Source organism: Dromiciops gliroides, chromosome 4, assembly GCF_019393635.1.
Source record: "Dromiciops gliroides isolate mDroGli1 chromosome 4, mDroGli1.pri, whole genome shotgun sequence".
In the NCBI taxonomy this organism is placed as follows: domain Eukaryota; kingdom Metazoa; phylum Chordata; class Mammalia; order Microbiotheria; family Microbiotheriidae; genus Dromiciops; species Dromiciops gliroides.
Genome location: NC_057864.1, coordinates 229,584,004 through 229,600,992, shown reverse-complemented (window position 1 = coordinate 229,600,992; position 16,989 = coordinate 229,584,004). Strand labels below are relative to the sequence as shown.

Below are 16,989 nucleotides of genomic sequence, written 5' to 3'. Positions count from 1 at the left end.
CCTCAAAAGGCACTGAAATTTTCTTTAAAACATTAAGGTACAGGTCACTGACTTGCCTAAATAAAAAACTCCGCTCATGAAAAATTAAGGGGTTCTTCCTGAGGTTTCTAGTCACAGACCCACAGAATGACCGACAACAAGAAGCACACCTGAATTAAACCAGTATCTTCAATGAATATTCTCCTCATTCTATGGCTAAGAAAACCTTTTATTAATTTTTTAATATTACACGAATACATCAATTCTAAATAATCTTGAAATTGAAGTACCTGCCTCAAGTTGGGTCTGACCAACTACGTAAGAGCTAAGCAGTAGGAATACAAGGACAAAACTGGAGCAATCTTTGTCCTAAAAGAGCTTACATTCTATCAGGGGAAAAAATGTGCATATTTAACAACAAAATATATACAAAGTAAACATAAGGTTATTTTCATGTCAGGAGAGAAAGTGAGAAATCAAGAAATGCCTTATGTAGGAAGTCACTTGAGCTGAGCTTTGAAGGAATCCAGGGATTCTAAAAGGCACCAGTATCCATGGAGGCAGTGTATTCAAGGTAGAGAGGACAAGAGATATAATGCTGTGTGTGAATAACAGCAGGAAGGCCAGTCTGTCTACATTGTAGATTTTATGAATGGGGTAATGTATGATTTGTCTGGAAAGTTAGGCTAGAACCAGATCAAGGAGGGCTGTAAATACCAAACAAAGAAGATAAGTTCTCAGGCTATCTCCCAAAAAACTATTTAGCCCATAGTAAAGTACTATAAAAATAGTATCATAGTGCTAAAATCATCTTCTAACCAAGAATGGCTTGGAAGGTCAGAAGGAGGGAGCTGCTATGCTGAGACAGGAGTGAAGCCCAACCCCACAGTCGCCCTGACACAGATCCAGTCCCAGGAAGGCCTCACCAGAGAAGGAAACCCCCAGAGCCTCTGCATCAGCTAAAGTGCCAGTGTCGTCTAGAACTAAGCTCACAGTCTGGTGAGAAGGCTGAGCCCTTGGCTTACCCCTGCTGAGAACCAGGAGGTAGGCTTGAGTAGCAGTGGCCCAGGTGGGGGAGGGGCACAGGCTCATCAGAGCTGTCAACCACAACACACAAAGCTGGTTGATTAGCAAGTTAGTCTGGGGTCATCTCTGGACCATGGAACAGGCCAGGCGAGTGAAGAACCTGATCCTCTTTAAATTATACCACCTGGGACTTCTGAAGCTTGGGATACTAAGAACATTGGGGAGCTGGTGGGTACTAGTCAGTGGATCTATGTTTTGCCTGGGGCCTGCAGGGTGCTCATGCTTTGCTCCTTTGTGGTGGAGGTAGAAGATAGAGGGGTATGATATTGAGAAAGTGGGAGGCAAGCAGTGGTGCCTTGATCCAGCAGAGGGTACTAGTCAGCTACCTAGGTTTAGCCCTAGGGCCTTCTGGGTAAAGAGCTCTTGCATAGGGAATAAGGGATGGTATGGGAGTTAGTGATGCAGTCCACAACAGAAGTACTGAGGCAGATGAAGTTGGGGAGGGGAGAGTAGAAAGGAGTAATAAATAGAGCAATGAAGCCTATAGCCTTAATCTCTTGTCAGTAACAGCAACAACTACAGTTGTACCTTCCACATCGCAGGGGTTAAGTGTGTGGCACCCCCATAATCTAGAAAATCCACATAAAGTTTTTGGCCCTCTCTTCATACCACAGAAGAAGTCAGAATTTTTGTTTTCTTTTGTGGGGTGTTCACAGAACCTTAGTGCAAAATTTGTGTATTATTTATGGTATTAAAAGAGAAAATATGTTGATATTATACAACATTTTACATATATTTAATGCATTTCTGAATTTCTAAACTTTTCATTGTCATCTACTAGCCTTTGTGTGTCGTCTGTGGCTTCCACAAAAATTCCCATTTAATTTCTTATGCCAACCTACAATATATCAGAACTATGAAGGGGAAAGTTGCAATGTGGAAGGGAGAACTGTATTCAGCTACCTACCTTCTGACAAAGAAGTGATATACTTGTTACAAACTGAGACATGTCCTTTTTGGACATGGCCAATGTGGGAATTTGTTTTGCTTCATTATCTACCTATCTTTTACAAAGGTTTTGTTTTTCTTCCTTTTTAAATGGAGAAGTGGAGGGGGGAAATATTTTGTCAACTGAAAAAAATTAAAATGCTAAAAATTAAATTAAAAAAAACATTCATGGAGGGGGCAGCTAGGTGGCACAGTGGATAAAGCACCGGCCCTGGATTCAGGAGGACCTGAGTTCAAATATGGCTTCAGACACTTGACACTTACTAGCTGTGTGACCCTGGGCAAATCACTTAACCCTCATTGCCCCGCAAAAAACAAACAAACATTCATGGAAAGGGGAATGCAGCTTAAAAATCTGGTACCTTTAAATAAACTACTATAACAAGAACAATGTTAAACTAGTACAATGTTCTTTTACCTTCTGAAATGTGACAAGTCTGCTTTGACTGAGAGAAAACTCAGAACAAGAATCTTATGGAAACTAAAAAAACAAAACGATTTCTAGAAACTAGTGCGAAGTAGGGGTGGGACCATAAGGTCAGTTATTTTCAGAAACAGTTTTACGTCCCAAATATGACAAATCATTCAAACTGAACCCATGACTTCTCTGTCCCAGGATCAAATAGAACATGTTCAAATGTACAAACATAATTACCGACGTAGCTGTTCAGCTTCCTCTCTGGTGATGACTACATCTGTTATGCCTCTGCCACATTTTCTAGGTGTACACCCTAGAAAACAAAAATAAAGATATAGGAAATAAAAACAAGTTTTCAAAACATCTCATGGTTTTCTGATTGAATGAACCAACAAGTTCAGGATATATTGTGTGTCACTGCAGTATCAATAATGATTTATTAGATATTTGCTATGTAAGTGGCATTTTTCCAGGACCTATAGAATTTTATATTATGGAGAAGAAATAAACTCCTTCTATAAATGACCTTACAATCTGAAGTCATTTAGCCCTTCCCCTATCTCTAGGAAATATTTCATCCAAATTATACCACGGGGCAGCTAGGTGGCACAGTGGATAAAGCACCGGCCCTGGATTCAGGAGTACCTGAGTTCAAATCCAGCCTCAGACACTTAATACTTACTAGCTGTATGGCCCAGGCCAAGTCACTTAACCCCAATTGCCTTACCAAAAAATTAATTAATTAATTAAAAAATTATACCAGGAAGATAATGACTTAGAATAATACTAGAATAAAAGAGACTACCACTACTGACCTTGAAAACTTGTCTTGCTAAGTAACCCATTTAATATCAGAAAATATTTCTGATAAATCTAATTTATTAGAAATTAGACCATCTAATAAATCTCTCTTGCTCCCACTTAAATAAATTTTCTCAGATTATATTCAGTGAAAATAGAAATCAGTGGGTAAGCCTGAAGTGACTGTCAATGCTTTGCCCCAGGTATTATAAAGGAAAAGATATGGTATTATCAAATGAAGAAGATTGGGAAATCAACAGAAAGAAATCTGTCAAGCTCTGATAAGGAGATGCCTTAGTAACAGCAGTGCCTGCCTCAGCAACAGATAAATGTTTTCAGTGCCTAGTAACAATGACAAAACATCATCTCCAATCCACCCAGATAGGGCAATAATATTATTATACACCAGACTATTATACATGCCTACCACCTTTTGTGTTCCAATAGTGATGGGATCATGTTATCTCTCTACTTCCCAAGATGTTGACAAAAATAAAACCACACCACAAAAAAAATCTTATCCTACAGATAAAAAGTCAAAGAAAAACTCCTGATACAATTTTTTAAAATTCTACTACAATATAGGAAAATTAAGTGACTAAGCTAAAGAATTACAAACTAATTCAGGAAATAGCAAAAGGATAAAATTAAGTAGATAATAAGCACAGTTAAGGAATTAAATTAAAGCACCCCCCCCTCCCCCCCCAAAAAGAGGGGAGAGGAACAACTTACAAAAACATAAAGCCAGAGAGGAAAATATCCCATCAGTGAAAACAGAATAAAAATATTTTAACTTCCTTTTATGGATTGTCTTTCTTTTTCTTACTTATATCGCCAGAGCTTAGCACAGTGTTAGCACATAACTGAGGCTTTATCTAGGTATTAAGTGTTATATTTTTCAAAGCTATAAGGAGGCAAGGACAGGGCACTGCAAGCTTTCAGTGTGTTCAAAGCAGTTTAATCCTTTGTCAGTCAGCCAGCCAGTTAGATAGCAAGTAAGTATATCATAGGGCCCCAGTTTTATTCATGCATTGGCTAGATCCTATGGCAGATGCCTACAAATTTCTGTCCAACTCCTTATGCCAACCCAAGCTGGAAAAAAAAAAATGACTCATGATTTTCCTTGTATTTCCCAATCATGACTTCAACTAATGCTCTTTCTAGGTGTATGTTGGGACAGGTTTGAGAGAGACCTGGGCTGTATACTATTAAATGTGCACAGATTAAACAATCAAATAAAACGAAATGGAGTGAGAGAATAGAAAAGCAAAACTCCATAATCTCTTCCTTACAAAACGCACATGTAAAAGTAAAAGACTAAAAATGAGAGGCTGGAACAAAATTTACTATGTGTTAAACAAATCCAAAAATCAGGATCTGTAATCATAATATCAAACAATTATAAAAATTCAAAATATAAAAAGAGATAAGCAAATTATGTTATGCTGAAAGGGAGGGAAACTATTTAGAACAGTAGTGTAAAACTCAATAGAAATATGGGCCAATAAATCTATAGATAAGGATTCTTTGTAGGGTTCATTTTGCCTTACTTTTAAGATGTAATATTATCTATGTTTTAGTCTATTTTTATATATTTTGTTAAATATTTCCCAACTGAATTTTAATCTGGCTCAGGCTACAGTAAGTCAAGTTGAAGCAAGAGCTACTTTTTTTTAGTTAAATTTTTTTCATAAATGAAAGAGAACTAAAGGAAGAAACTAGAAATGAAATGAGAGGAATAGAAGAAAAATTAGAAAGGGAACTGATGGATTGACACAAGAGTTGGATACCTCTTTTGGAACCTTCCAATGCATGAATAAAACTGGGGCCCTATGATATACTTACTTGCTATCTAACTGGCTGGCTGACTGACAAAGGATTAAACTGCTTTGGACACACAAGAGGTACTTCAATAAAGCAACAAACTCCCTAAAAATCAGAATAACCCAAACAGAAGCTAATAACTCCATAGACAGCAAGAAATATTAGAAAGAAGTCAAAAGTCTGAAGGCATATCATAGCAAAACCAACTGACTAGTAAAACTGATTAGTTTTCCTAATATAATCATAAAGGAGAGATACTTTAATAGTCTCTAGACTACTTAATAGCCATGAACAGAAAAGAAGAGAGAAGAGAAAAGAAAAGAAACAATGTAGACACTATATTTCAAGAAATCACAAAAGAAAATTGCCCAGATCTCTTAGAAGCAAGAGATGAAGGTTTAAACTGAAAGAATCCATCAATCATATCCTAAAAGAAACCCTAATAACTGGAAAGATGATGGTGTTCTCAGCAGGGAAGTCTGGAGGAAGGATGGTGTTAGAGGGGAAAATTATGCATCTCTAGGGTGGGGGAGAAAAGAAAAAAAAAGTTAAAAATTTTACATGATAACTATTATATATGTAAAAGGAATAACAAGTTGTACATAATAGTTGCAGTTTCAGGTGCAATCATCTTTTTTAGTAAACTATGTTATGGAAATGCTTGTTTTATTCCATAATTAAAAATAAACAAAATATTTTTTTAAAAAGAAACTCCAACATGAAAATTCCTAGGAACAATATAGCCAAAATCCAGAGCTTCTAGACTAAAGAAAAAAAAATACTGTAAGCAACCAGAAAGGAAGATTTCAAGTACCAAGGACCCAGAGTCAGGATCACACAAGATTTAGAAGCCACCAGAGCAGAAAGTGTGGAATACAATATTCCAGGAGACAAAGGATATAGGCTTATAACCAAAAATAACTTATCGGCAAAACTGAGTATAATTCTAAATGGGAAAAAAAAATGAAATGAAATGGAGCACTTCCAAGCATTCAAAATCAAAAGACTAGAGTTACAAAAAAAAAAAAAAAACTTTGAAGTGTAAATGTGGGAGGCAAGAGAAACATAAAAAGGTAATATGAGTGAGCAATAATAAAAAAAAAAACAAAGATAAGCTATTTACATTCTAACAGAGCTCTATCATAATCAAGGGTCAAAAAGAGAGTCTAATTAGGCAGAGATCCTGGAAGTGGTTCTAATGTGTCTTGATGATCTTAAAAGAATAATAAAAGGGCAGGGGAAAGAGAACACAGAAGGGGGAGAAAGGGAGAAGAAAGATTATCTCAAAATTGTAGTGTACATTTGGGACTATTCCCAAAGGGCTATGGGACTACTCATACCCTTTGACCCAGTGGTACCACTGCTAGGTCTGTATCCCAAAGAGATCATAGAAGAGGTAAAAGAACCCACATGTACAAAAATATTTACTGCAGCTCTCTTTGTGGTGGCAAAGAATTGGAAATCGAGGAAGTGCTCATCAATTGGGGAATGGCTAAACAAGTTGTGGTATATGAATGTAATAAAATACTATTGTGCTGTAAGAAATGATGAGCAGGATGAGTTCAGAGAAACCTGGAAAGACTTACATGAACTGATGCTGACTGAGAAGAGCAGAACCAAGAGAACATTGTACACAGTATCAGCAACATTGTGTGATGAACAAAAGTGATAGACTTGGCTCTTCTCAGCAGTGCAATGATCCAAAACAATTTCAAAGAATTCATGATAGAAAATGTTCTCAACATCCAGAAAAAAGAACTGTGGATTATGAATGGAGATTGAACCATACTGTTTCTACTTTGGGGCTGGTTTTTTCCTTCTTTTTTTGAGGTTTTCCCTTGTGCTCTGATTCTTCTTTCACAATATGACTAATGCAGAAATGTTTAATGTGATTGTACATATATAACCTATATCAGATTGCTTTCCATCTTGGGGAGGAGGGAGGGAAGGGAAGGTGGGAGAAAAATTTGGAACTAAAAATCCTATGAAAACAAATGTTGAAAACTATCCTTATGTGTAACTGGAAAATAATAAAATGCTTTTATTTATTTTAAAAAATTGTAATGCACAAGTAAAAGTCTATATAAATAAGAAAAGGGGAAAAAAGAAAGGGGAAAGCAAGGGAAATAAACCTTACTCTCTCCTCCAAAAGCTCATGGAAGTGAAAAATGCACACACACAAACTCACACTCTATCTCTCACATTCACACAGACTTGAGTACAGAAATATATTTCACTTAACAGAGAAACAGGAAGGAGAAAAAAGGGGTCAGGAATAAGAGGTTGGGGAGGTTAAAGAAGTGATTAGTCCTACATAAAATATACTCTAATTTAAGAACGTACAAAAATATTTATAACAGGTCCATTTGTGGTGGCAAAGAATTGGAAACTGAGGGAAATGTCCATCTGTTGGGAAATGACTTGACAAATTAGGTGAATAGATAGAGAAATAGATAGATATAAATGTGATGGAATACTCCTGTGCTATAAGAAATGATGAAGGGATGGCTTCAAAGAAATCTGGAAAGACCTATATGAACTGATATAGAATGAAGTAATTAGGACCAGGAGAATAACTTATAAAATGACAATACTGTAAAGAGAAACAATTTTGAAAGACTTAAGAACTCTGATCAGTTCAATGGTCAATCATGATTCCAAAGAACTCATGATGAGAAACATGCTGTCCACCTCCTGATAGAGAGCAGGACTCAAGAGTGAAGATTAAAACTTTTTTTTTTTGGACATGTCCAATACAGGAATCTGTTTTGGTCAACTATACATGTTTGTAACTGGAGTTTTGTTTTTTCTTTCTTTCTCAATTGTAGAGAGGAGAGGGAGGAGGCATCATGAAGTAGGAAGGATAGAAGGTGATTGAAAAAAATAAAATTCAATTTTAAATAACTATACAATACTAGCAAAGGAGCTATAAGAAATACATTAAAAAGATTGTATACTATGACCAAGATGGATTTATACTAGGAACACAGATTTAAGTTCAAAATTAGGGAAATTATAAACTAGACCATACAGCACCTATTTAAAACACTAAAAAAATATAGGAATGAAAGGATCTTTCCTTAAGATGGTAAAAAGTTGCTCTATAAAACAAACAGCCAACACTAGATATCATGGGGATAGATCTGAAATCTTTCTTGTAAGATCAGGAGTGAAGCAAACATATCTAGTACCAGTATAGTAATGAGAGAAAAAAAACATTTTTGGACTCTTCTCAGAACCCTAAAGATAGAAAGTGAGTTTAGTTTCAAACCCCACATCTTTGTTGTCCGAACTTGCCAGTATGGGGCTGCCCAGCATACAAAGTTCCAAGAAGTCAAGGCCCTGGGACTTAGGCCAAAGCAGGCCTTGGAACAGAACCTATGCTTTGTGGGAACCAAGCTAAACTGGGAATTCACCTTGAGGCACCTGAGGTGATTCCCACATGACCCCAATGTTCAAACCCAACTTAAGTTTTGTTCCTTGAAAAGTTATTTATGTTAACACAGCACTGTTCTAGTGAAGAATGACATTCTTGCCCAGAATAAGGTTAAGGGCAAGTGTTATCACAATCTGATTGGTTGACTGTTACAATGTGATTGGTCGTTAATGAGGCAGGCTGATGGGTCAACTGATTGGTCATTATAGTTACCATATATGGGGGGGGGGTAAATGTGAACTGTAATGTGATTGGTTGGGAGGGACCCTTGGTGGGTATAAATAACGATTCAGGACCTCACTTCAGTCAACTCTTCTTGCCCATTCAGAAGAGTGCCCATCTTCACAAAGATGAACAAAGAAGCCTTCAACCACACTCTGCTGCCTTCTTGGATTCTTTGTGTTGTGAGCTACAAGGTGCAACACTTGAGCTGCTAGCTTCATTTCTAACAGTAATAAAACAAAAAATAGAAATTCAATGAATAAGCACAAAGAGGACACAAACCTACCATTTCCTGTAGGTACCACCTAAAAGATTCTTATTTAAGGGGCAGCTAGGATAAAGCAATGGATAAAGCATCAGCCCTGGATTCAGGAGGACCTGAGTTCAAATCTGGCCTCAGACACTTGACACTTACTACTGCCTCAACTGCCTCACCAAAAAAAAAAAAAGATAAAAGATTCTTATTTAACTAAAAATTAAATGAAACAATAATTTCAAGCAAGGAAGCCAGATATAAAATAAACCTACACAAACCATTAGTCTTTCACTATATCACCAACAAAAGCCAGAAGGAAGAGATGAAAAGAGAAATGCCATTAAAAAAACTACAGTTATAAGTAAAATATTTGGGAGTTTAACTACCGAGGGAACTATATGAATACAACAACAAAACATTATTTATAGAAACAAAAACAGATATGAATAAGAAATGGAGATATTAGTTGCTATATTAAGTCAGACAACATAATAAAAATCCAAATCCAAATCACTAATAATCAGAGAAACACACACTAAAACAACTACGAGGTTCTAACTCACACCTATAGGATTAGTAAATATTACAAAAAATAAACATGACAATATTTAGAACTGTGGAAAGACACTGTTGGTAGATCTGTGAATTGGTACAGACATTATGGAAAGCAATTTGAAACTATATCCATAAAGTCACCAAACAGGACATAACAACAAAAAGATATATAGCATAAATATAGCAATAAATATAGCATGGTAGACAGTTTTTGTGACATGAACAAAAAAATTCCTCTGCTAGAAGTGGTGATTGGCTATTCTTAAGTCAAAGTTGATGTCTAACTGTGGTAAAAATTATTTGTGGTAAAGATTACTATTGGAAGTTTTAGCTGAATCATTTGAGAGATTGTGCATGCTACTGAAGCAGCTTTTGAAGGACCTCCCCTTTTGGGAGGAAAACTCGAGAACTCGAGGAACTTCTGGGACACAAACTTAAAAGTGAAGGCGGGAATGGAAGTTGGCATTCTCTGGCTATTAAATTTAGCCGTGGCAGCGCGGGCGGGAGGAGTTTGGAAACACGTGGTTGGTATTCAGTTTTGGGTGTGCTGGTTCGTGGTAAGTTTAGATCTAAGGCGATTCATCTGTATTTCTACTTCCCTATTTCCCTAATTGGTATCACCTTTTGTTGTCTAATTAATTCCCAAGCAATAAAAACTAATCCCTCACAGATTAAAGCTCAGAGGCTCCTTTTTCTTAGTGGTCTGGGAGATATATACAAAAGAGAAAAGTTAAAAGGGGGAGTTTAATGCTCCGTATATCCAATTTTGAATCTCACATAATCAACATATGCAGACAACTTATGAGCACACCAATATTTAAAACCTTTCTACTTCAGTAGAACCATAACAGCTTGTTATTGTCTAAGAAAACGTGGGGTCAACTACATGCCATAAAGAGGGATTAAAGGAGCCCTGGTAACTGTCATTATAAATATTACCCCCCAAAATTACATTATCAACTGCTATACAAAAATTATATTTAACAAATCCATTATCATGTTTTCACATAACATATTCTATTACAGCAAAATCTCTATCATTAGTAACCCTAAACAAACAATGCTTTCTTTAGTTTCATTATACTTTTCCCTATTTTGCATAAACAATTTTTGCTCTAAATATTGCTTAGAGTCACAATTCTAAAAGAATTCATCTGCTTTCTACCTCCTTGGGTTTTTTCCAACTATTTTTCCCATGTGGAACTCTCTCCTCTTCATTAATTCAAATATACTTTCTTCAAAAGCATATATCATGCACTTGAAAAACGAATAACCTTACATACAACCTTTATGAATATCTAGATATTTCAATGATCTGGTATTCCCTATAATGAATTCCAGTAGCTTCCTACAGGATAGGATTAAATATTAAACTACTCTATTTATATTTTAAAGTCATACATAGTCTGTCCCCCAGCTATCTTTCTAGCCTCAGGGAGCATTACTCCCCCATCACACACTCTATGATGCAGTCTGTTCTTCAAAGCATGTCATTCCATCTCCTATCCCCAAGCCTTTGTACTGACTGTTCCACATGCCTAGAATGCATCCCTACTTACCTAGACCTCAGAGTCCCTCTTTTTTCTTCAAGACCTAGCTCAGGCATCATCTTCTACATGAAGCAAAAAGCTGCTTTTCCTCCCTCCGAAACTATCTTGTATTTAACTACTTTCTATGTATTTGTATTTATTAACTTTATTGCATATATTTTTATTATCTCAACCATTAAAATGTACACTCCTTTCAAGAAAGGAATATTTTGTTCTTCATAATTGTATCCCCAGCACCTAGAGCAGTACTTGGTACTTTATAGTGGCTTAACAACTAAACTTTCACAACAATGAAAGTACCCCTTCCAACACATGCCTCCCATTCCTTCCTATTCATGCCTTCCCATTCAGAGACTCCTGTTTATGCCCTTCTATAAATCCTTCAAATTCTGAAGCTTTTTTAACATTACAGATATAATCACACAAATTTTATTTTTATTATTTTTATTTATTATATATACTGCTTATTAATAATGGTATGTTATATTTGTTATTAATGTTAATAAATATAATAAAGTACATTTATATTATGATTTTAATTCCCTGGTCTGGAATCTGGAACCAACCATGTGTTCCTGGAATAAATCCAACCTCATCAGAGTTTATCTTTCTGATATGTTGTTATACCATCTTTGCTAATATTCTATTACATATCTTTTCATCAAAATTGATTAGGGATGTTGGTCTATAGTTTTCTTTCACTACTTTGTAGTGAAGGGCCTAGTGTAGGTGAAGGAACACTGAAGAGAAACACATGATCAAAACCTCACTCAGATAAATAAATACTAACTATATGACCCAGGGTAAGTCACTTAAACACTCTAAGACTCACCTTCCTCTTCTATAAAATGAAGGGGCTAGAAACACCACCCCCCAAGCCAAAGATTACTTATAGTTCTATATCTGTTATCCTAAGATCATTTGACTTTATCATAGGAAAAAATTGGTAGGAATCCTTCTTTGTCTATTTTGTCAGAACAATTTATATAATATTGGAATTAAAGTGGTATGTGACTTTCTTAGGATAAAGTAAATAATTAAATGTACTCAAATATTCATATACAAGATTTGCAACAAGCCAAGGACTAGGCTAAAAATCCTGGGGATTCAAGGAAAGGCAAAAACACTGACCCCCCCCCTCCCAAGAAACTTATGTTCTTACTGAACAAAAAACCAAGTAAAAGTATATACATACAATATTTAAATAGAGCAGATGAAAGATTATCTCAGAGGGAAGGAATGAGCAATAAGGGGATGATGGGGGACAGGCAAAGACTTGTTGCAAAAGGTGGGACTTAAGCTGAGCCTTTCTCCACCAATATTTAATATTTTGTTTCCCAATTACATGTAAAAAGTATTTTGACATTTGGGTTTTTTTCTTATTTTGAGTTACACATTCCCTCCCTCCCTCCTTTCACTTCTGTCCTTGAAAAGAAAATAATTTGATATAGGTTACACATGTGCAATCATGCAAAACATATCAGTCATGTGGGAAAAAACACAAAAATCAAAAAACAAGAAAAATAATAAAAAGTAAGCTTTGATCTACATTCAGACTTTATCAGTTTTTTGGGGGGGGGGGTTGTTTGTTTGTTTTTAACCATGGATAGCATTTTTCATCATAACTCCATCAGAACTGTCTTGGATCATTATATAGCCAAGTCATGATCATCATATAATATTGTTGTTACTGTGTATAATATTCTCCTGGTTGTGTTCATTTTGCCCTCCAGATATCTGTTCATGTAAGTCTTTCTGAGTTTTTCTGAAAGTATGCTGCTCTTCACTACAGGACAAAAGTATTCCATTACAATCATATAGAACTTGTTTAGCCATTCCCCAACTGATGAGCATCATTTCAATTTCCAATTTTTTGCTACCACGAAAAAGAACTGCTTTAAATATCTTTGTATATATAGGTCCTTTTTCTTTTTATCTCTTTGTTATACATATCTAGGAGTGGTATTGCTGGGTCAAGGGATATTCACGATTTTATAGAGTTTTGGGAATAGTGTTCCAAATTGCTCTTCAGAGTGCTTGAGTCAGTTTTCACAACTCCAGCAACAATGCATCTCAGTTTTCCCACATGCTCTCCAACATTTTTCATTTTCCATTTCTGTTATATTAGCCAATCTTATAAGTATGGGGTAGTACCTCAGAGTTGTTTTAATTTACATTTCTCTAATCAATAGTGATTTAGAACATTTTTTTCTTATGACTCTAGATAGCTTTAATAACTTCCTCTGAAAACTTCCTGTTCATATCCTCTGACCATTTATCATTTGGGAAATGGCTTGCAATCTTAGAAATTTGACTAAGTTCTCTATATATTTGATAAATTAGGCCTTTATCAAAGAAACTTGCTGCAAAAATTTTTCCACCATTATTGGTTACTGTGTATCCATCCTATTTTTTTGTGCTTCTTTTATCATTTGGTTTATTCTGTTATTTAAGGTATTATTTTCTTCAGTATTTGTTTGTGCCTCCTTTACCAAGATGTTGACTCTTTTGTGTGTATGTGTTTATTTTTTTTCATGTTAAACATTTTTATTTATATTTTCTGTTCCAATTTTTATCCCTCCTTCTTTCCCTCACCTCCCCCCTTCCCAAGGAGGCAGACAATTCAATATAGGTTATATATATATGATCAAGCAAAACATCATCATCATATCTGTCACTTAATGAAAGAATGTGAAAAATAGCATGCTTCAGTCTGTTCCATCAATACTAGTTCTTTTTTTGGAGGTGGATAGTATGTTTCATCAATATTCTTTTGGAATTGTCTTGGATTATTGTATTGTTGAGAATGGTCAAGTCATTCACAGTTCTTCATTGAACAATATTGCTGTCTCTGTGTACAGTGTTCTCTTGGTTCTGCTCACTTCCCAATACATCATTTCATATATGTCTTTCCAAGCTTTTTTGAATGCATCCTGTTTGTCATTTCTTACTGCATAGTAACATTCCATTACCATCATATACCACAGTTTGTTTAGCCATTCCCCAATTGATGGACATACCTTTGGTTTCCAATTTTAAGCCACCACAAAAAGAACTGCTATAAATATTTTTGTACAAATAGGTCTTTTTCTCTTTTTGGGGATGTCTTTGGGATATAAACCAAGTAGTGCTATTGCTGGATCAAAGGGTATGCACAATTCTATAGCCCTTTGGGGATAGTTCCAAATTGCTCTCCAGAATGGTTGAATCTTTTCACAACTCCATCAATAGTGGATTAGCATTCCAGTTTTCCCACAATCCCTCCAACAACCAATATTTTCCATTCTTGTTATATTTGCCATTCTAATAGGTGTAAGGCGATATTTCAGAGTTGTTTTTAATTTGCATTTCTCTGCTCAATAATGGTCTAGAACATTTTTTCTTATGATTATTGATAACTTTGATTTCTTTGTCTGAAAACTGACTGTTCAAATCCTTTGACCATTTATCAATTGGGGAATGACTTGTATTTTTAAAAATTTGACACAGTTCTTTATATATTTGAGAAATAAGGCCTTTTTCAGAGATATTTGTTTCAAAAATTCTTTCCCAATTTTCTACTTGCCTTGTAATCTTGGTTACATTAGTTTTGTTTTTGCAAAACTTTTTTTAATTTTATATAATCAAAATGCTCTATTTTACATTTAATCTTATTTTCTATATCTTCTTTGGTCCTAAATTATTCTCCTGTCCATAGATCTGACAGATAGACAATTCCATACTCCTTTAATTTTCTTATGGTATCATCCTTTATTTGTAAATAATGTACCCATTTTGACCTTATTTTAATATACAGTATGAGATGTTGGTCTATACCTAATTTCTGCCATAATGTTTTCCAGTTGTACCAGAAGTTTTTGTTAAATAATGAGTTTTTGTTCCAAAAGCTTGGATCTTTGGGTTTATCATATACTACTTTACTATAGTCATTTACTATAGTGTTGTTTCTATCTATTCTATTCCACTTATCTACCTCTCTTTTTCTTAGCCAGTACCAGATTGTTTTGATAATTACTGCTTTATAGTACATTTTGAGATCTGGTACTGCCAGACCACTTTCTTTTGTATTTTTTTCTCAATGATTCCCATTATATCCTTGAACTTTTGTTTTTCCAGATGAATTTTGTTATTATTTTTTCTAGCTCTATAAAATATTTTTTGATAATTTGATAAGTATAGCACTAAATAAATAATCTTAGATAGGTTTTTTTAATATAATTTTTTTGTTACATTTTAAGTTGTCTCCTTCCCTCTGTTCCTACTCCCACACTATCAAAGGTTATCATTTGATAGATAGATATAGATATATGAAAAATCATACTATACATATGTTCTTTCTCTAGAGATGGATAGCATCTTCCTTTATAGGTCCTTTGTAATTGATTTGAATATTTTTAATACTCAGAATAACTTAGTGTTGGCTCTTTTTTATGATTTTCTTACATTACCCTCATTTCTTTTCCCAATTTTTCCTCTACCTCTTTTATTTGATTTTTAAAATATTTTTTGAGCTTTTCCAGGAATTCATCTTGAGCCTGAGACCAATTCACACTTTTCTTTGAGGCTCTGGATATTACAGTTTTACTTTGTTGTCTTCTTTTGAGTTTGTGTTTTGATTTTCCCTATAACGACAGTAACTTTATTTGGTCAGGTTCTTTTTTTGTTTGCTCATTTTTCCAGCCTATTTCTTGACTTTTAACTTTATGTTAAAGTTGGGCTCTCCTCCCCAGGCAGAGGAGGCACCATCTCAAGCTTTAGGATTTTTGTGGTGTTGTGTTCAGAACTAATGGACATCTGTAAGTTTTTCAGAGTTTTCAGAGTGTTCTGTAAGTGGTCAAAGCTTATGGACATCTATAAGTTTTTAGTTCTTCCAAAGTGCTAAGATCTAAGGAGAGATGCCAGTCTGTCCTGTGCTCTTTTTTCTACCCTGAAACTGTGACCAGGATCCTTGCTCCCCTGTGGCTGCAAGTTATATTCTGTTAGTGTTCCTCCCCACTCTGAGACTGCAACTCAGGACTGTGACCTGGATCTGCATCTGGGCAATGCAATTGTCCTATACCCAGTGCCAGCAAAGGTACCCCTGTAATCTCCTTCTGACCAGTCATCTGACTCCTTTACCATTTGTAGACTGAGAGCATTGGAAACCACTGCTGTTCATTTAGTTGCCCCCAAGGCCTGCTGTTGGCTTGCCAAGACACAACCTGCTGCTGACTTGCTAGAACATTGCCTGCACAGAATTGTGTTCCACTCTTTGCCTGCTGCAAAAGACTTTTCCAGCAGACTTTCTAAGTTGTCTTGTGCTAGAAAATTGTTTCACCCTGTCCTTTTGTTAGTTCTGCTGCTCCAGAATTCATTTTGAGGAATTATTTTATAGTTGTTTAGAAGAGAACTTATGACCTCAAGCAAGTCCCTGCTTTTCTTTGCCATCTTGGCTCTGCCTCCTTAAGCTATGTCTTGAAGGAAGCCAGGGAAACTAAAGAGACAGAGGTGAGTGGGAAAAAAGTCTTTCCATGAGAAATCCAGTTCAAATGCAGTGAGGAAATACAGCGTCATAGGAAAGGACATAGTAGGACAGAGCTGTGCTGGATTAGGGAGTATGTAGAAAGGAAACAATTATAAAATGACTGGAAAGGTAAGAATACCACCAGGCTATAAAGGGCTTTAAATACTAGAAGACTTTTATATTTGATCCTGGAGGGAATTTTTAGTCTCTGATGTTGGAGGAGAAAGATGTACAGTTGTGACAAAGTGAGATACATTTTAGGAAAATAACTTTGGTAGTTGAGTAGAGGATGAAGAAACCACACACATGAAAATCCTGAAGATTCAGCACTATGAACCTCAAAGAAATAGACAAGTCTAACTCTAGGAGGTAGGGATCAGTATAGGAATCAAAAGGATTCATAGACTGCAC

General features: G+C 35.5%; 1 protein-coding gene across 1 annotated transcript in view; it reads right to left on the bottom strand.

Moving 5' to 3' along the window:
* Window positions 1–16,989, bottom strand: part of OGFOD3 (2-oxoglutarate and iron dependent oxygenase domain containing 3) — a 55,339-nt gene that overhangs the window by 25,231 nt on the left and 13,119 nt on the right. The window contains 1 exon segment of the mRNA XM_044003316.1: window positions 2,669–2,744. Coding sequence (XP_043859251.1) covers window positions 2,669–2,744 — 76 coding nt within the window.